The sequence below is a fragment of the Crinia signifera genome, chromosome 5 (genome assembly GCF_055691185.1).
Source record: "Crinia signifera chromosome 5, ASM5569118v1, whole genome shotgun sequence".
In the NCBI taxonomy this organism is placed as follows: Eukaryota; Metazoa; Chordata; class Amphibia; order Anura; family Myobatrachidae; genus Crinia; species Crinia signifera.
Genome location: NC_139221.1, coordinates 311,947,043 through 311,967,714, shown reverse-complemented (window position 1 = coordinate 311,967,714; position 20,672 = coordinate 311,947,043). Strand labels below are relative to the sequence as shown.

Here is a 20,672-nt window from a genome sequence, read left to right as displayed (position 1 = left end):
AGTAGTGCTGTTACAAATGTCCCCAGTGAGTTTTTAGCAAAAAAAATATATTTTTTTTCACTTTCTGGAATGTATGGTTTTCGGAATAATTCGGATAACGGATACTCGGATACGGGATACTCAACCTGTACATTGTTTTACCCTTATAACGTACTGCGTTCCTCAGTGTTTGTAGGCTGCACTATCACGTCCTGACTAAGGCACCTGTACAGTATTTACACTCCCCTCACCACCTACTAGGGTAACATACATTATACAGTACGTATTGAAGAGATACTGCTCTTCTGCACATATAATTGGAGCGCGTCCACTGTCAAATGTTCTAAGGGCTGAAGATACAGTATACTACGACCTCCTTCTGGCGTCATCCCCTCCACAGCCCCCTGCCTCTCTCCGTGCAGTCAGACTGAGTAGTAGACCTGGGCTGCCAGCTGCCTGCAGCACACACACACCGCCACCAGCGGCAGCCCGTCACTGACTTACCACTGACTGACTGAGTGACGTCACATCGCACTATACGGGCTACAAGCGCTGACAATGATATGCCGCGAGGCGCCCGACCCTCCCTCATTGGCTGCTCCTTCCATAGCGTGAGCTCTGCTCACCTCACCTTCTGGTCTCCATTGGCCGAGTCGCCGGTGGGCGTGTCTCAGGGTACTGCGCGCCACTGAGCCCACTCCCCATTCACGATAACGTGTCGCTGGTTGCCGGGCAACCCCAGCTGCTGGTTGCTGAGGCTGAGCGCTGGCCCCGCCCCAAGGCATGCTGCATCCTTGCTGGCACGGCTCTGGGATGGAGGATTGGCCGCCGGCCGCCGCTGATTGGTGGATGCCTCGCACATCCCAGTGGCTGCTCATCAGTGAGAGAGGTGTGTGTGCAGTATAGGGGGTAGGGCAGAGCAGCCGGCCGGCACCGCAGGTGACTCCAGCTGTCATACTCAGTCTCACTGTACGGTGACACTCTGGGAGCTGACAGCATGTGGACCTTCCTGGGGGTCGCCACCTTCACCTATGTGTATAAGAAGTGTGATGAGCTGCTGAGCCTACCCCGCCTGGAGCTGGCGCTGGCCCTGCTCCTGTGTTGCACTGTGGGGCTGGTGCTGTCCCTGCTCCGGTACCGGGGGCGCCTGGGCGCCGGCAAACAGGGGGGCCCGGGGCTTCTTTCTGGGATCTGGACCTTGAATGGGATTAAAAAGCAGGAGAAGCCCAGAATGAATGGGGTCAGAAAGGTAGGTAGGGGGGCTGTCATTGTGGCCCATATGTCTGTCTCTTCTATATACCTGATATATATACAGTATATAGGTCTGTCTCTTCTATATACCTGATATATATACAGTATATAGGTCTGTCTCTTCTATATACCTGTCATATGTAGTAGTGTGTCTCATATATACTTGACATATATACAGTATATAGGTCTGCCTCTGCTATAAACCTGTCATATATAGTGTGTCTGTCTTATCTATATACCTGTCATATATATTTACAGTTTATAGGTCTGTCTCTTCCATATACCTGTCATATATATATATTCCTGATGACGGTTTTGTGAATAAAACCGAAACGGAGAAATTCAGCACTTGTACGCAGTGTCATTTCTTCACTAAAAATCCTGAGAGTGCCGCACATAATTGCACTTTATAATATATATATAGGTATGTCTCTTCTATATACTGTATATGCCATTTAGTATGTCTGTCTCATATATACTTGTATATCTGGCTTATATGTAGTGTGTGCGTGCGTGCGTGCGTGCGTGCGTGCACGCACACACACACACATATATCTGTCTCATATACTGTATCTGTCTCTGTCTCATATACTGTATCTGTCTCATAAAGTATAAGTATCTCTTCCTCATATACAGTATGTATTCATGTCTCATGTATGTCTATCGGGTGTGGGTAAAAGCTGGAATATAGTAAATGTATTGAAAAGCCAGAAACTATGCATTAAAAAAAGCCAGATATATGAGAACATTTATTAAAAGAAAAGTTGAAACCATAATTATCAGCTGTTTCAATACATTATTCCATATCTTATCCCAGATATAGGGCCAAAAAGTGATAAAGTGGAGAGTAATAAACAACAACCAGCCAATCAGCTCCTACCTGTCATTTTTCAAACCCAGCCTGTAACATACATGACATTTAGGAGCTGATTGGCTGGCTGTTTATCACTCTCCATTGTATCACTTTTTTTTAAGCTTGATACAGCTGGCCCATAGTATTGTCACATACCCTGTTACATGTATCTTTATTCATATATCTGTCTTATCATCTATATCAGGCCTGACTACAAGTCCCAGCATGCCTTGCCACTGCTTTGCTATTAGAGAATGCCAATAACTCTGGCAATGCATGCTGGGATGTGTAGTTTCACAACAGCTGGAGAGCCACAGGTTGGCCAGGCCTGATCTATGTGTGTGTGTATATATATATATATATATATATATATATATATATATATATATATATATATATGTCTAGTGTCCGTGAGTCTCCGAAAAACTGCCATCTGCTGGCAGAGAGGGAAACTACATCTCTTTCTCACACATGCACAAACACAGAAGGTAGCAGACTAGCTTTCAATCTCCCCCAGTCATTCCCAATGGGGGAGATGGCTGCTGGGCCCTATTCAATGCTGTCTTCCCTGACAGCACTGAACAGGGGATCTCGGTAGAAAGAGACCGACTTCACAAGCAGTCGGGCTCATTCTGCCGAGAACGGCCGGGAATTGATGAGCTCCTGGCCGCAGCTTGCCGATTCCCGGTCGCTTCTCGCGCCCACGCCCCATTCTTTACCCGCGACTGTCGGGACATTGAATCCCGCCTGCACAAATTCTCGAGAACGGGACAGGGTCACGGCTGTCAGGCCAGCCCGACAGTTGTGACCCAACATTGAATAACCCCCATAGTGTCACTAGTGCACAGACCAGGCTGGTTCAGTTTCTGGGGAAATGGAGATAATATAGAGTAGATCAATATGAGGTGCTGTGGAAGGCCCCAATTTATAGTTTAGATGTCAGTACCAGTTATTTAAAAAGTTTCTTTTAGATCAATTCTGTTGATTTTGGGACTATTTGTATTCAAAGCCAAATTCAGAGTCCCATTCCTGTCTCTACAGAGAGATGTCTGTATGTATGAAGAGATTTACAGGTATCTCATGATGTACAGAAGGCAGCACAGAACACATAGGGTCTCTGCTGGCATCACTGACTCACACACTATTCTTGGCAAGAGCATCAGTCGTGCAGTCTGACATGTGCTTCTGGGAACTCAGCCCTCAGAGCCAGCCTAGCCGGAATAGCAGGGCGACCAATGGTATTATTCCCAGAGGATAACTCCCGATAAGCCATGCCATCTCTGATGAGTAGCCATTCCTGATAAGGCACACCGTACATGGCTGCCTCTCTCTCAGAGATCTAGCTTCCATATAGCCTGCATAGGTATACATACGCCTGACCAGTGGTTGGAATACCGACGCCATCTTCCTTGCCTCCACATATTCGTCCCTTCCAGCATCCTAACCCTCCCCTTCCGTGCGCATACAGCCTGGCTCATATCCTCCCCCTAGTGCATTAACCCGTACCCCTCCTGCATAAGTCTCCCCTCGGCGTATACACAATAATCACACCGGGCACTCATGTGTTCTTCATGTGTCTGTCCCCAATAGTAAAGGCTACATACATATCCGATGCGTTGCATGGTCCGTTGTGCATCGCACTGGAGCCTGTAAATAGCACCAGAACCAGAATCTGTTGGATTACTCCTAAACCAGGCAGGCTTGGATTGGATTGCATGCGATATTTCACACACAAAGGGATCGCATGTGATATATCGCATGCAATGCTGCTGGCCGTGAAGTTCCTGGGATTGCGGGTGACTTCTCCAAAGTGTGAAATTGCCCAAGTGTATTCCCAAGCTTAAAGCTAGTGCTTTATAAATGATCATGAATAAATGGTAATAATTCATTTTAATTAAGTTTAAATAGATTTATGTGTATGTATACAGTCAGATAGATTATCTATCTATCTATCTATAGCTGTGTACACACGCTTCGATTTTTCCCTGTTTTCGATTCGATTTTGCTTATAGAAGCAAAATTTAATCCACATTGAATGGTTATTAGGACACTTTTGATCTGCATTCGATTCGATGCGTGCTCCCGTTTTATCAAAATCGAAAAGAGACTGTGCAGCCAAGGAAATATCGAATTCGATCCAGTAAATCGAATGTGTACAATGTACCATTAATGTAAATCGAAATCAATATCTAATGCAAAAGTACAGCTCTAATGCCAAATTGAATGGGAAGATCTCATGCCAGATCTAATATAACATTGAATCTAACATCGAATCTAAAGCAAAACGAAGTGTGTGTACAGGCCTTATCTGCCACAGAACTGCATTAACCATGGTGCATATTATCTGAGTATATAAAACGGTACTTCTGTAGTTTCACGGCGCCACCGAGCGCAGTCTGTAACAGAAACTTGGCAGCCTGCCAGAGGCTCTGTTTCACTGTGTGCGTGCCGCTCTAGCTCTGTCTGACTGAGCTTGTGCCGCTCTAGCTGTACGTAAACAGCGTAGCGGCCGGCCAGCAGCGGCGCTGCCCAGGCGCTGACAGGTCAATGTCACTGTGGCACTTGTAGTTCCACAGTGAAATAGGCAGCGCCTGGGCACCGCTGACAACGGGGGTATGTTAAAGTGGACACCCCGGCACAGCGGGGCTTTTAAACTGTACGCGAGATGACACCCCGGCACAGCGATGCCGGGGCTTCTAAACTGTACACGAGATTCAGACGCAACTGCGTCTGAATCTCGAGTCACATAGATAGCCGCTAAGAAGCCGGAAAGCCTGGATTCAGACGCTAAAGCGTTAGAATACAGGCGCCTTGCAAGCCGCAAAGGTGTTGCGTCTGAATTTACTTAGGTGAAGGGGTACATCTAAATTTAGACGCAAAAGCATCTAAATTTAGGTGGCCCTAGGGAAACACTATTGAAACCCACCCTCAGTGCCACTAGTGGACGCCACAGCTGTGGACCGTGTAAATCCCACTATCCACGCCCACCCGAAGAGTGGCGAGCACAGCGAGCCCCGCGAGGGGCGGCGGTACGCGTCCTACGACCTTTTCATACCCCCACTATCCACGTCGGCGTGGAGTTGAGAATAGAAAGTGTGGCGAGCGCAGCGAACTGCACGAGCCCCGCGAGGGGATGCGGATACCTTCACAGCTATCCGCGTCCCCTCGCGGGCTTCACAGGTGTCAGCGTCCGCTTGCCACGCTTCGGGCTCGGTGCGTGGCGAGCGGACGCTGACACCTGTGAAGCCCGCGAGGGGACGCGGATAGCTGTGAAGGTATCCGCGTCCCCTCGCGGGGCTTGCTGCGCTCGCCACGCTTCGGGCTCGGTGGCTCGCTGCGCTCGCCACACTTTCTATTCTCAACTCCACGCCGACGTGAATAGTGGGGGTATGAAAAGGTCGTAGGATGCGTACCGCCGCCCCTTGCGGGGCTCGCTGCGCTCGCCACGCTTCGGGTGGGCGTGGATAGTGAGGCTGATTCAGGAACACGCAAGAAAGCCACAGCCTCCTCCTCCGTCTGCGGCAGGTTAAATAGCGTCAGACGCTCCATTGCCATACAGAGACTTGCCACTGCCATTATTCACCTCAGTGTCTCATACAGGGCTACTGCTGACTGACTGACTACGCAAACTGCATAGCTCTCTGACTGACTACGTAACGCTGTCCGCGCGCGTCTAAGCCGAAGTGCCGGGAGTGTGAATTGAGACGCTAAAAGCGTCTCAAACTGCAATATAAGTTAGCGTCTACATTCGGGACACCCCCTGTGGTAGCGGTGTGCCGGGGTGTGCGATTTATAAGCCCCGTTTAGCCCTGTTTGTCTCCTTTTTACACTTCATTACATTTCAACTAGAGTGGCACGCGCAGCGCTACGCTACATCACGTTACACTATAACACTTTAGCTAGAGCGGCACGCGAGCCTCTGGCAGGCTGCCAAGTTTCTGTTACTTCCGGCGCCGTGAAACTACAGAAGTACCTATAAAACAATTATTTTTTTGTTAGTACAGCATAAATGATTACAGTAAAAGTGCTGTACAGTAGTGCGAGCTAGGTCTATATTTATAATAAGGAACTTTGTTCTTGTGCATACAATATTTTTTCCTGTCTATAAAAATAAATAATAATAAATAATAATTGTATTTTCTGTATACACAGAGGAAGACGGAAAGCCACCTACATGGAACCGCACACAGCCATGATGGCGTGTCCTGTGATGACCCGGAAGTGATCATTGTGGGATCCGGAGTGCTCGGCTCAGCATTAGCTACAGTACTATCCAGAGATGGGAGGAAGGTGGCAGTGATTGAAAGAGATCTGAAGGAACCAGATCGTATAGTGGGCGAGTTACTGCAGCCGGGAGGGTACCAAGCTCTGATAGACCTGGGACTTGGTGGTAAGTGAATGCACCAGAAAGCTGACGTGGCCTCTTGCATTCTAAGCTTATTGGGAAAGACCATGCTATTGTATCGTATTTGTTTTATTGTGCATGGCAGCATAATACGTCAGATTTGTAGATAAAGGATAACAAGAATTATTATAGAGGAAGCATGCAAACGAAATAGAAGGCCAGTGATTGGACAGTGAGGTACATTTGGCGAATAGCATGCTCTCTTCTACTAGACCTTTTACCTGCCCAGCTTCCTGTCCTACACTGCCCATAACCTCCGCATGTGCCAAGTGACCAGATCTACAGTACAGTATATTGGCATCACTCCTACGGTCACATAGAACCACGCCAGTGTTCAAAAGCAATCACTACACCGGCTGACATATGGTGGTCACCAACTTCAACAAGTGACAGCGGTGCTGGATAATAATCCTTTTAACACCATTATTAGACCTGTCGGTAAATGTGAGAGGAAGTTATGAGCGATCATCTTCTCAACACAGTAAAGACCTGTACACACGGGGCGACATTAGCCAGTATCGCTGGCTAAATGATCGCTGAGAGACCAGATCGCCCGTGTTTTTTGTGTGTTGTGGGTGATAAATCACTAAGAGCCGGCCCTTAATGGTCGCTGGTCACAGGAGCATGCTGCTTGGACTATGCGCCCTGCCCTACACTGATTGTAGAGGGATCAGTAGTGTTGATCTTGTGGAGGTTGCGATGTGTAGTAACTGTGTGCTCATTTGGTGGTGTGGTTGTAGATGCAGTGGAAGGTCTGGATGCGCACGTTGTTCATGGATATGTCGTCCACGACATTGAAAGTAAAGCGGAGGTGGAGATTCCCTATCCCATGAATGAGGATAAGCAGCTGCAGTGCGGCAGAGCGTTTCATCACGGACGCTTTATCATGGGGCTTCGGAAGATGGCCATGGCGGAACCCAAGTAAGTGCAGAGGCCTCCGTTATAATGCACGGGCACCTGGCAACACACACCTGGATTTATTTGTTTAACCAATAGCCCAATGGGTGAATCTGATTGCATGGATGCAGCTCTATATATATATGTTGGGCTATACCAGTGGGGTAGAATAGGCCTGATTCAGACCTGATCGTAGGGATGCAAATCCGCAGTTCAAGCAATTACCAAAATAATGCGCATGGATCATACTGCGCACGAGAGCGAGGACTACCGGCCCCGATCTGACTGTTTCATCGCAGCCGCCGGGTTAGTCCGGGGCTACTCAGGCTCTGCGCACAGTGGGGAAACCATTAGATGGTGAGTGTGCTGCGAATGGATTTGGAAATGTTCCCATATGTGATATTATTGCAGCCTTGTATAGGGGTGGGGTTCTCACTTACGTATGGCGGTGGCTATCTGATTGCAGGGCTCGGCTATTTTAGTAACCTTGCGATCATGCCTGAATCAGACCAAGTGTTCTTACACCCCACACGTATTGACCTAACAGACAATTGCAATCAGAACAGCAGTGGAGCCACAACCAATGCAGTGCAGCTGTGGTAAGACATCGCCACTGTAGGGCCTAATTCAGCAGGGATTGCTAATGACAGAATTCACAAATCAAGTGATTAGCGAGCAACTACGCATGCATACCATGGCCCCTATTCTGGTTGACTCGCAAGGCTGTGAATTTCACAGCCTTGCGAGTCCACCAAACGCCAGCCACGCGGCTGCACCGCACCCCCTCTCACACGTCGCGGTCCCCCGCAGGCAGGCAAATGGATGTTTTGCATAAACATCCATTTGCAGCCTTGCGTGCGGGGGGAAAAAATCATTCGATGGTCAGCGACCATTCAATGATTTTGTATTTGCTCGCAGCTCTGAGACACCTCTGCGGACGCCCTGTGCGGGAAGCGAGCGGGCAACTGACATCAGCTACCGGCACCCGCCCCCCTCCCCATATCACAGGCGCATTTGCATGAGATGAAGGGGTGGCATGAGAAGAAGGCCCAGAATTTTATGGGCTTACCCGGCTGACCTGTTCGCTAGGCTACGAGTTTATGCAGCCTAGCGATCAGGTCTGAATCAGGCCCTTTATCTCCAATTGAACCCTCTCCGGGCTTTGGTTAATATGCCCCTTTTGTCTCAGTGCTTTATTAATATATACTACGTCTGTCTGACTCCCAGCAATCGATACATCGAGGGGACAGTTCAGCAGCTACTGGAAGAGGATGACGCGATACAAGGAGTTAAATACAAGGAGAAAGAAACAGGAGACATTAAGGTATGGTGGGGGTAAAAGAAACAGAAGTGAAGCCAAAATGACAAGGTGACTGAATATAAAGTACAAGGCCTCTTATTGTCGCACATGTGTACCCGATAGAGCACCGAGGTTTAGGGTAAGAGGCAATAGGAATGAAGGGTATGTGCCCTGTAGTGTACCCGATAGAGCACCATGGTTTTGGTAAGAGGATATGGGAATGAAGGGTATGTGCCCTGTAGTGTACCTGATAGAGCACCATGGCTTGGGGTAAGGGGAGATGATAATGAAGGGTATGTGCCCTGTAGTGTACCTGATAGAGCACCATGGCTTGGGGTAAGGGGAGATGATAATGAAGGGTATGTGCCCTGTAGTGTACCTGATAGAGCACCATGGTTTGGGGTAAGAGGAGATGGGAATGAAGGATATGTGTCCTGTAGTGTACTTGATAGAGCACCATGGTTTGGGGTAAGAGGAGATGGGAATGAAGGGTACAGTATGTGCCCTGTAGTGTACCTGATAGAGCACCATGGTTTGGGGTAAGAGGAGATGGGAATGAAGGATATGTGTCCTGTAGTATACCTGATAGAGCACCATGGTTTGGGGTAAGAGGAGATGATAATGAAGGATATGTGCCCTGTAGTGTACCTGATAGAGCACCATGGTTTGGGGTAAGAGGAGATGGGAATGAAGGATATGTGTCCTGTAGTATACCTGATAGAGCACCATGGTTTGGGGTAAGAGGAGATGATAATGAAGGATATGTGCCCTGTAGTGTACCTGATAGAGCACCATGGCTTGGGGTAAGAGGAGATGGGAATGAAGGGTATGTGCCCTGTAGTGTACCTGATAGAGCACTATGGCTTGGGGTAAGGGGAGATGATAATGAAGGATATATGCCCTGTAGTGTACCTGATAGAGCACCATGGCTTGGGGTAAGAGGAGATGGGAATGAAGGATATGTGTCCTGTAGTATACCTGATAGAGCACCATGGTTTGGGGTAAGAGGAGATGGGAATGAAGGGTATGTGCCCTGTAGTGTACCTGATAGAGCACCATGGTCTGGGGTAAGAGGAGATGATAATGAAGGGTATGTGCCCTGTAGTGTACCTGATAGAGCACCATGGTTTGGGGTAAGAGGAGATGGGAATGAAGGGTATGTGCCCTGTAGTGTACCTGATAGAGCACCATGGCTTGGGGTAAGAGGAGATGATAATGAAGGATATGTGCCCTGTAGTGTACGTGATAGAGCACCATGGTTTGGGGTAAGAGGAGATGAGAATGAAGGGTATGTGCCCTGTAGTGTACCCGATAGAGCACCATGGTTTGGGGTAAGAGGAGATGGGAATGAAGGATATGTGCCCTGTAGTGTACCTGATAGAGGACCATGGCTTGGGGTAAGAGGAGATGAGAATGAAGGGTATGTGCCCTGTAGTGTACCTGATAGAGCACCATGGTTTGGGGTAAGAGGAGAAGGGTATGTGCCCTGTTGTGTACCTGATAGAGCACCATGGTTTGGGGTAAGAGGAGAAGGGTATGTGCCCTGTAGTGTACCAGATAGAGCACCATGGCTTGGGGTAAGAGGCAATGGGAATGAAGGGTATGTGCCCTGTAGTGTACCTGATAGAGCACCATGGTTTTTGGTAAGAGGAGATGGGAATGAAGGGTATGTGCCCTGTAGTGTACCTGATAGAGCACCATGGTTTTTGGTAAGAGGAGATGGGAATGAAGGGTATGTGCCCTGTAGTGTACCTAATAGAGCACCATGGTCTGGGGTAAGAGGAGATGGGAATGAAGGGTATGTGCCCTGTAATGTGCATATTTTATTCACCTATGGAAACCGCCAATGATCTATGGCACAGTAACTATACTGTATATATTGCAGGAACTCCGGGCGCCGCTCACTATCATCGCCGATGGACTCTTCTCCAAGTTTAGAAAAGATCTAATCACAGGAAATGTCACAGTGTCCTCTCATTTTGTTGGATGCATTTTAAAGGTAAACTTGTCAGGTTCCTGCATTGACCGGTCCACTACGTGTTGGGGTAAATTAACTAAGATGGGAGTTCTATTGAAGATAGGATGTTGCCTATAGCAACCAGTCAGATACTACTTCTTATTTAGCACCTTCTAAAAGATAATAGATAGAATCTGATTGGTTGCTGTGGGAAACATCCCATCTTCAATAGAACTCCCCTCTTAGTACATTTAGCCGTTGTGTTTCGGTAGACCACCTTTCCTAGATCATCCTATATCACCTGCTGCACCACTGCCACAGATCCCCCTGATCCCGACCACTCTATCCACAGCGGTATCCTATCTATTAAATTCATTAAAACATATATTCTGATTCATTTCCATGGGAATATAGGGGATGATTCTGGTTGGTTTACAAAAGCAAACTCCTTCTTTAATGGAAAAAAAACCATGCTGCACTGCAGGTGGGGCAGATGTAACATGTGCAGAGAGAGTTAGATTTGATTGGGGTATGTTGAAACTGAAATCTAAATTGCAGTGTAAAAATAATGCAGCCAGTATTTACCCAGCACAGAAACAAAATAACTCACCCAAAGCGATCTCTCTCTCTCTCTGTACATTTTACATCTGCCCCACCTGCAGTGCAGCATGGTTTTATCCACTAAAGAAGGCATTTTCTTTTGCACACCAACCTGAATCACCCCATTGTAGAAAGTAAGGATAATCTGTAGTAGAAGTGGTCGGTCGGGCGGGCGCCAGGTGTTCAGCGGTTGGCATTTATCTGCTCGCTAGGGTGCGTATATGCACAAATAACAGAAGAATGCAAAACATCCACAATACAAAACACCAGAGATAGAACATCGCTTCTTTTTTTTTTCTTCAATATAGACGGTATCTGTAGTGGAGATGTGCAGGTTCTGATTTACTCTGATTTACTCTGATTTCAAAGCAGGATCTTATTGGCTATCCCAAATCACATGACAGTTGTTGACAGTTGATAGCCAATAAGATCCTCCTTTGAAATCAGAGTAAATCAGAACCTGCACATCTCTAATCTGTAGATGCTTATGATGTGAATATGTTTATAAAATGTAAATAATACACAAAACACAGAAACGCTTTAGTGCACATACAACAATACTTGGATTGTCATCACTACCCTGCAATATCTCACCTTTCATCTGAGGAAACTTATTTGTTTTGTGCTTGTTTTACATCCTAGAACTCTCCGCAGTTTAAGGCCAATCATGCTGAGCTCGTCCTGGCCAATCCCAGCCCTGTGCTCATCTATCAGATATCATCCAATGAGACGCGAGTCCTTGTCGACATCAGGGGGGAAATGCCCAAGAACCTGAAAGAGTACATGCTGGAAAACATTCTCCCCCAGCTCCCTGGTGAGGACAGTTCAGTGTGTTCTATATACATGTATATAATGTCTAGAAGCTGTATGCTACCATCACTGAGCACTGTGAAGCATTGGGGCTGATTGCCGACATAGACACTCAGAGCCAGCTTGTTTAGGGCTGTCAGAGGTTCTGCTTTGGGCTGGCTCTCAGCTCCAATTGGACCACTCAGCCGGGAGCTTGCAGCAGCAGGACAGTTAGTGAGGGCAGTGGGGAGCATCAAAAATGGCCGTAGGAGGCATTATTAATGTGGGGTGCATGTGTAAAGGGCATTAATGTGTGGCATTGTATAAAAAAATGGGCGCTATAACTGTGGCGTAACGGGTATAACATGCACTACTGAGTGGTGTAATGTGAATAAGCAGCGATGCAGTGTGGTGTAATGGCAATAAGGAACGATACAGTGTGGCGTTACATCAACAAGGAGCCATATGGTGTGGTGTAGGGTCAGCAAAGAGCAATGCAGTGCAATGTGAAGAGGGGACACTATTGTGTGAGGCGAATAAGGGACACTCATGATATAAAGTGAATAAGGTTGCACCAGTATGAAAATTTTAATTGGAGGTACTACTGTGTGGCCACATCCCTTCCCAGCAAGAACACACCCCTTTTTGGAAAGCAACTGGGAAATGGTGATTGTTATGTATTCAATAGTTGTGTCAAAGACACTGAGCACATGTGCCTCCATATAGCTGTGACATCGCAGTGTCCGTAAGATGCAGCATGACTGATGCTACACTTGTGGGTGGTAACAGGGAGGTTTACAGAAAACAAGGGAGTTCCAAAGCTAGTGGTTGCATCATCAGACACTGTTTCACTGACCCCAGCAGCATAGTTTTGCTGGACATCCGTGGAAACCATGAGATATCTGGTAGGCTGGCCACTGTTTATGCGCTGGATCCAATGCTACAGCTTCAGACTCAAAGCAGTGGATCTGAGAAGCAGCGGGTGTCATTTTAGGAAAAATGACACTTATGGTATTAGCATAAACACTCAGATCCACTGCGACTGAAGACACCGCACCGATCCACACTATGGCCCTTATTCTGATCGGTGCGGCCCGATCAGAATATGCGGCCGCAACCGTGCAGGCGAATCCCCGCCTTCCATACGGATCGCCACCTGCCGTCCGTACGCGGATATGTGGCGAGCCGCATGAAATTGGACGGGGATACGCCTCCTCCGTCTTGGGAGCTGCCCCTGCATTCGATGGTCGTCGAACATCGAATGCAGGGCCGCACGCTCCACCAGGTCCCGCAACACAAGACCACACGGACACTTGTCCGTGTGAAATCATGTATGGGGGCGGGCAGCTGACATCCGGCGATGTCAGATGCCCGCCCCGTACCCACGCGTCACGGCCTCATTACCATGCATACGCCCCGCGTTTGCATGGGAACGCCCATGAAACGGGGGGCGTATGCATAGGGTAATGAGGCTAAGTAGCCCCTCACGCCCCTCTACGCCCCCTGTGCGGCGTATAAAGAATCCATGCGGCGAAATCGCCTGCACATGCGCAGACGATAAACATCGGCGGGCCGTACGCAAGCGGGAATATCCGCACCGATCAGAATAAGGGCCTATGTTCACTTGTGAATCCACAATTGACTCATTATTTGGACAACCAGTTATGCAAGTGAAACTTAAAAAAATGTTAATTTCAAAAGGTGGGAAGTTGATTATTCCAAGACAAAGAACCTCATTACTGTCTTTAATACAGTTTCTCTATGAAAGTGACAAATATCCCCATTTGGATTTTAGTACACGGTTATATTTTGTGAATGGAAAAATCTGAATGAAACAAGTTCTTATATTGGAAAATGACAGACACGTGGCTGCCTCTAATCGGGAACTTGTGTTGTTTCAGACCATCTGAAGGATCCGTTCCTGTTTGCTGTTGAAAATGATCGACTGAGGACAATGCCGGCCAGTTTCCTGCCACCTTCTCCAGTAAATAAAAAAGGTAACAATGCGCTTGGACAGTGTATCTCATATTCCAATCTCATATCATAAGCTCAGAGCTGGTATTACACACATATATTTTATTTGATAACCTTTGCAAAAGATGAATAGGTTGAATATCACTTATCATGTTCAGGGCCCAGATACAGTATGGGGGAGTTGCGGCCAAGGACCCTATCCCAAAAATACTAGGCATTTGTTCCCCTCAGTAGCTGCCCCCCCTTTCCTGTCGCCCCTGTTCATGTTCACAATGACATGTTTTAGGCTGCAGAACGAATGCACCAATCAGAGGTCACTTTATTAAACTGACTCCACTGCGCTGGAAGCTGATGTGGGACTGGTTGCAGCGGGTCATTTGCAGAAAGTTACTGAATAACTCCCCAGTTGCTGATTACGTGAACACATTGTGACTCATGACACAGAACTAATGTTATTTTATCTCCTGGCTTTGGGGCGCAGGTGTCTTGCTGCTGGGAGATGCGTACAACATGAGGCACCCGCTGACTGGGGGTGGGATGAGTGTTGTACTGAACGATGTAAAGATTTGGAGGGACCTTCTACAGGATCTACCGGACCTGAATGAGCACTCACAGATGCTGCAGGTGGGGTACAAAGCTATGTCCGCTGAGACACGCTATAGAGAAATACACAACTTCAATGTGAATTCCCAGAATCCTCCATTCTGACTATTTGTCATGCTGGCATGAATTAATATTCCGAGCACCATAGATTATTAATGTCTTGCGTGTAATGGAATCATATTGGGCCACTACCGATGTCTAGTTTTCAAAAATCCAAGAACAGCTAATATACATCGCAACTCTCCATGTATCCTAGAACTACAAATCCCAGCCTTAACTGCCGCTTGAAGGGGGTACATTTACTAAAGCTTTTCAAAATGAAAAGAGGCAATGTTGCCCATAGCAACCAATCAGATTCTGCCTATCATTTTCTAGGATGTAATTGAGAAATGATAGACATAATCTGATTGGTTGTTATGGGTAACATCTCTTCATTTTTAGAAGCTTTAGTAAATTTAACCTGTAGTCAATGGCGTCGAGGCGGGGAGAGGGTACTTTTTACCAGGACCCATGTCTCACTCCCCCATTGCAAGGAGCAGGGGAGTGGGGAGAGAAATGACAGGCTGCCTCTCTCCCTCTCGTTTATTTTTTATGGGGTGTGACCACGACCCCTCCGTAGGCCCCGCCCATGCCCAGTGGCCACGCCCCTCCATTTTCCCAGGACTAAGTTGAGCTTTCAGTTGGTCTGTAGTGTCATAATATCGTAGATCTATAGTTTGTTCACAATTAGAGACATGAGGATGTTTTCTATTAAATGTTTGATCAACACCACAGAGACCGTTTTGACCATCTTGATACATTCCTATGCTGTCTATAAATACAGAATTGTATTATTTTACACTAAAGTATCTGGAATTACTACATGTGATGTCCCAATACAGTATCAGTGGACATCTGCAATCAGTAGTCCATTATTCATCAGTCTCCCTTTCTCTAGATCACATTTCTCTGATGTACTTTACCGCTTATAATTTCAGTGCAGGTAAAGTCAGACTGTTCTACCCTATTATATTTTTAAGGCCAAGAAGACGTTTTACTGGTCAAGGAAGAAGTCTCATTCATTTGTAGTGAACGTTCTGGCCCAGGCCCTGTATGAGCTGTTTGCCGCTACAGATGGTGAGTCTCTATCCTGTAATGTCACACATTGCGTGTCTGTTATGTATGTATGTATGTATGTATGTATGTATGTATGTATCTATCCTCACTCACAGATGCCTAGAATTATGTTTGGTTCCCCAAGGGCATTTTCCCTACCTCTGCCAAATCACATTTTCATTGCTGTACCCCTAGTCGTGCCCTGTGGGTGTAACTTTTATATTGGGGTAATGGCGTGCCAGAATTAACGCTAGGTGTGTCTAGGAAAACGCAGGCGTGCCAGAATAAACGCTAGGTGTGGCTAGGAAAACGCAGGCGTGCCAGAATAAACGCTAGGTGTGGCTAGGAAAACGCAGGCGTGCCAGAATAAACGCTAGGTGTGTCTAGGAAAACGCAAGCGTGCCAGAATAAACTCTAGGTGTGTCTAGGAAAACGCAGGCGTGCCAGAATAAACGCTAGGTGTGCCTAGGAAAACGCAGGCGTGCCAGAATAAACGCTAGGTGAGCCTAGGAAAACACAGGCGTGCCAGAATAAACGCTTGGTGTGTCTAGGAAAACGCAGGCGTGCCAGAATAAGCGCTAGGTGTGTCTAGGAAAACGCAGGCGTGCCAGAATAAAGGCTAGGTGTGTCTAGGAAAACGCAGGCGTGCCAGAATAAAGGCTAGGTGTGTCTAGGAAAACGCAGGCGTGCCAGAATAAAGGCTAGGTGTGTCTAGGAAAACGCAGGCGTGCCAGAATAAACGCTAGGTGTGGCTAGGAAAACGCAGGCGTGCCAGAATAAACGCTAGGTGTGGCTAGGAAAACGCAGGCGTGCCAGAATAAACGCTAGGTGTGGCTAGGAAAACGCAGGCCTGCCCAAGGTTTCAGAGGAGAATGTGTGAGGTCAGCTCCAGACCGGATAAGCCTGTGTTCATCGCAGCCGCTTAGTAAGTCCAGGACAACGCGATGCTTTCGATGAGTGGTGACCTGTGACAAAAATCAATCGATACCAATGGTTTTTTACACATTCGCTCGTCTGCGAAGTCTTTGCTAGACGTACATGTCTATTTGCACAGCGTGCATATCAATTGGCAAGGCGGGATTTCCTATAGCGAGCGGCGTCTCCCAGATCTGTGGCCACTGCTTATTCACAATCAGGTCGGAAACGGGCCCAATGTTCTACAGTCTGTACGGTCTCTATAAGGAGATTCCACCTGTAAGGGGGCGATGGGCAGGATGCTAACAATGTACCATGGTCTTTCCCCAGACTCCCTGTACCAGCTGAGAAGAGCCTGCTTCAATTACTTCAAACTAGGAGGAGAATGTGTGGCCGGCCCCATAGGGCTTCTCTCTGTGTAAGTGATCATTGATGTTCTAGCGTAGCTATCGCTTATACCAGGGGCGGGCAAAAGGCGGCCCGCAAAACGATTCTGACTGGCCCGCTGCCCAAAACTGTAGCACAATGACAAGTGGCCCGATTGGCTGGGCTACTGGTCAATGTGGTACAGCATTGACCAGTAGCCCAGCCAATCGGGCCACTTGTTACTGAGCTGCCGCGGAGTAAATCTTTGGTCGATGCTTGACAGCGGCAACCGGCGCCACTGAGGAGAGATTTCTTTGCTGGGGCTGCCGTCCAGGTCTTCTTCTGTGCAGACGCTGTGGCTGGGCGGCTTGAAGGGGCGGAGTCCTGTCAAAGCTGTCTTTGGTCCATTCTTGCGTGTTGACTCCTCCCAATGCTACCCATCGTCTGAAGGCACAGAGGAAGTCCCGGACGGCTGCCCCAGCTAACAAATCTCTCCTCAGCATATATATATTTACAAAAGGTAGAGTTTCATCAATTTGAAATTGATAAAAATCAGCCTATAGTAAATAAACCCTTTAGTTAACTTTTATCCAAGTCGTCACTGTCTTAACCCTGAGTGCCAGCATCTCTGTGAGAAAAGCCCAAAATAACCGTTAAAAATGCCAGCGTCGCCCACACTTGTTATATAAATAAAGTTAAAATGTTGCATAAAAAAAAATTAGATTTCCTATTTTTGCTGGCCAATTTTCACACCTATTTTGACACTCAAAGGGTAAAGCCCTGTACACATTGGGCGATATAATGAGCGTTGTCGGTTATTTTGGCCCTTCTGAGCGATATCGCTCATTATATCGCTAAGTGTGTACGTCTCAAGACTAGTCATTGCCGATAATGAGCTGTCTTCCTTCTCCCCACAGGTTGTCCCCCAGACCCATGCTGCTCATCGGACATTTTTTCGCAGTCGCTTTTTACGCCGTCTATTTCTGCTTCAAGACGGAGCCCTGGCTGACGAAGCCCCGCGCCTTGGTCAGAAGCAGCGCCGTCCTCTACAGGGCGTGTTCCGTCATCTTCCCTCTCATATACTCCGAGATGAAATACTTGTTCTACTGAATCCAGCCACAATACAGTCGAACACTGGACATTTAACCTTGCCACAGTGGGCCTATAATACACCTGAGAAGGTGCCTAGTGGGCCTCTGTGGGAACAATACTAGGCCCACACTGATCTTATTTTGTAAAAGACGAATGATTGCTGTATATGGCATGACTTACTTGTCAGTCGCAGCCGGAGGCGCCAAGTCAGATGTGTTCACCAACAGGATTCACGGTCATGTGACACTTACTGCTGGAAACGGCAAAGTAGTATTGCAGTTGAAGTATTTATACTGGGAGCTGGCTGTGAAATTAATTAATTCTAACTGTTTATGATGATGTTAATGCGTTGGCGTGGGCGATTATCAATGGCCGCTTATTCCGGACTTCAAGAAACTACATGGGACATTGTAGTCCAGGGAATTTTCAAAAATATGAATTATATTTATGTTGGTTTCCTTGGTTACTGGAAATACAGCTCGGTGAGGAGTCAAATGCTCACAGTTGGCCGTAATATACGCCATATGTTCTAGTTTACTCCGCGGTGGCTTTCTGCCTAAGTAACCATGTTTAACATACAGAACTTGGCACAGGGCCTTTTCTGATGGTGTTTAACATGTTCTGCGAGCTACGGATTCATATTGTGCCCTCGAGGTGGTTTAAGAATTTATTGGCCCATGCTAAAAATGTTCCTTCTTGAAAATATGTTGATAGTGCCAGTGCAGAAGGTGGCAGAGACGGCGGCATAATTCCAGGACACTCGTTGGAAGCGGTCAGAAGGTTCGGCATTTAGTGTCACTGACTGGCCTGAGTACCATTAGCACACCCGAGTGACTGAAATACAGCACCCACCATCAATGTTCGGGGTGCAGGGTGGGTGGCCTAGGGTCCCCTTGACTTGTGCCTCTGTGTGCACTGCACAGCCTTCACCCAATATAAATACATTACTTAACCAACGGCGTACACCTATGCAGAGGTGGATTGTACTTCTGAAGCCTCTGTGGTGCCTGTGTGCAATGCAGTTATATCTATTACATTGGTGCTCTCTTATTGTTCTACCTTACACTGTATCTTTGAGGACTTGGGTAATCCGGTTTATTTTTCATGCTAATGTCAATGTGATTTCCTGGGGCCAACAAGCATCACATGCCTCTACCCTGCCTGTAAATGACTTTTCACTACACACTTAAATGCTAAGTGCTTTGTACTATGGGCCTTGGACCTCATTGAGGTCCAGATGCAGATGTCCAAAAATCGCAAACAGTACTTATTTTACTTCTGCGCAGCAGCTGCAGCACACACCCATATACAGTACTGCAAAGTCGCTTTGCAATTTGATTGACAGCAGTGGCGCAGGCAGCAAAGCAGCATTTAAGGGGAGTACTCCGGACTACGCAATAGGACCCGGACCGTTTTCAGGACCACAATGCGAAAGATGGAAGTGGCGCTACTGGCTGCGAAAGCAGGCGCATTGCCGCCATGTTTCTATATGCAGAGGTTGCATGTGAAGACACGTAGCTGCCACGAAAACAGTCTGGACTCGTCTGCGTTGTCCGGATCATTCCCCCCCCCCCCCAAACTATTCATCTATAAAAGGTCCTAATTCTGGTTCACTTGCAAAATCAAATTGTCTCTCTATTGGACAAAATCATGCTGCACTGCAAGTGGGGCAGATGTAACGTGCAGAAAGTTAGATTTGGATGGGGTTTGTACTTTAAACAGATATCTATATTGCAGTGTAAAAAATAAAGCAGACAGTATTTACCCTGCACAGAAACAAAAGAAAACACCCAGATCTAACTCTCTCTGCACATGTTACATCTGCCCCACCTGCAGTGAATAGTGTGCTCGTATCCTTTACGGAGCTGCGATTGTACTTTCAAAGGTCGTGGCTACTGTGAATGCTCAGAAGTCCATAAGTTAATTGTTTACATTTTCGGACTTCTGCATCCTACTAAATGAGGACCCCTGTACTGGATTGCTTCTCCAGTATCTGCCTGCAATGGTCACAGTGTACTTTGTATCTCACGATTCACAGAAACCATTTTGTGGCCTGTGAGAAATCTATAGTGTTAAATATTGGACTGAAATGTAAATAGTTTAATTTGCATAGACGATGTTGCACACTTTCCTTATCTATTTTATTCTGGAATTCCTGATGGGTGTAGTGACAATAATTGTGTTATATGGTAATATAAATCTTCATTGAAGATAAAAAAAAAAAATTGGTCGATATGCAAATATTTTTGTACAGTTATATTACACACGTGTTTTTTTATATTTTATATTCTGGAAAAATATATGGAAGATTTAATGTACAGATGTTAATTTTACAAATTAAAATATGTTTTCTGAACAGTTTGTTCCGTGACATTGGTATGGTGTAAAGTACGGCGACCTTACGAAGATTAGAGGTACGGAGGGGAGCGCGGCTAGGTTACAGTGATTAGAGGTACGGAGAGGAGTGCGGCTGGGTTACAGTGATTAGAGGTACGGAAGGGAGCGTGGCTAGGTTACAGTGATTAGAGGTACGGAGGGGAATGCGGCTAGGTTACAGTGATTAGAGGTATGGAGGGGAGCGCGGCAAGGTTACAGT

The 20,672-nt window shown here is 47.0% G+C and overlaps 1 protein-coding gene across 1 annotated transcript; it reads left to right on the top strand.

The window, feature by feature from the left end:
- Positions 1-825: 825 nt before the first annotated feature.
- On the top strand, positions 826-20,432 carry SQLE (squalene epoxidase). The gene is made up of 11 exons (XM_083189480.1): positions 826-1,228; positions 6,236-6,473; positions 7,229-7,409; positions 8,613-8,709; positions 10,571-10,684; positions 11,885-12,056; positions 13,933-14,028; positions 14,487-14,629; positions 15,628-15,724; positions 16,949-17,036; positions 17,902-20,432. The coding sequence occupies exons 1-11, from the start codon at positions 977-979 to the stop codon at positions 18,092-18,094; spliced, it is 1,671 nt and encodes a 556-aa protein (XP_083045606.1). The 5' UTR covers positions 826-976; the 3' UTR covers positions 18,095-20,432.
- The last annotated feature ends 240 nt before the right edge of the window (positions 20,433-20,672 follow it).

Excerpts from the sequence above, each read along its gene's own strand:
- SQLE (XM_083189480.1), top strand. The coding sequence starts at position 977 with ATGTGGACCTTCCTGGGGGTCGCCACCTTCACCTATGTGTATAAGAAG. Across the intron at positions 6,474-7,228 it reads GATAGACCTGGGACTTGGTG|ATGCAGTGGAAGGTCTGGAT; the intron begins GTAAGTGAATGC and ends GTGTGGTTGTAG. Across the intron at positions 7,410-8,612 it reads ATGGCCATGGCGGAACCCAA|CAATCGATACATCGAGGGGA; the intron begins GTAAGTGCAGAG and ends TCTGACTCCCAG.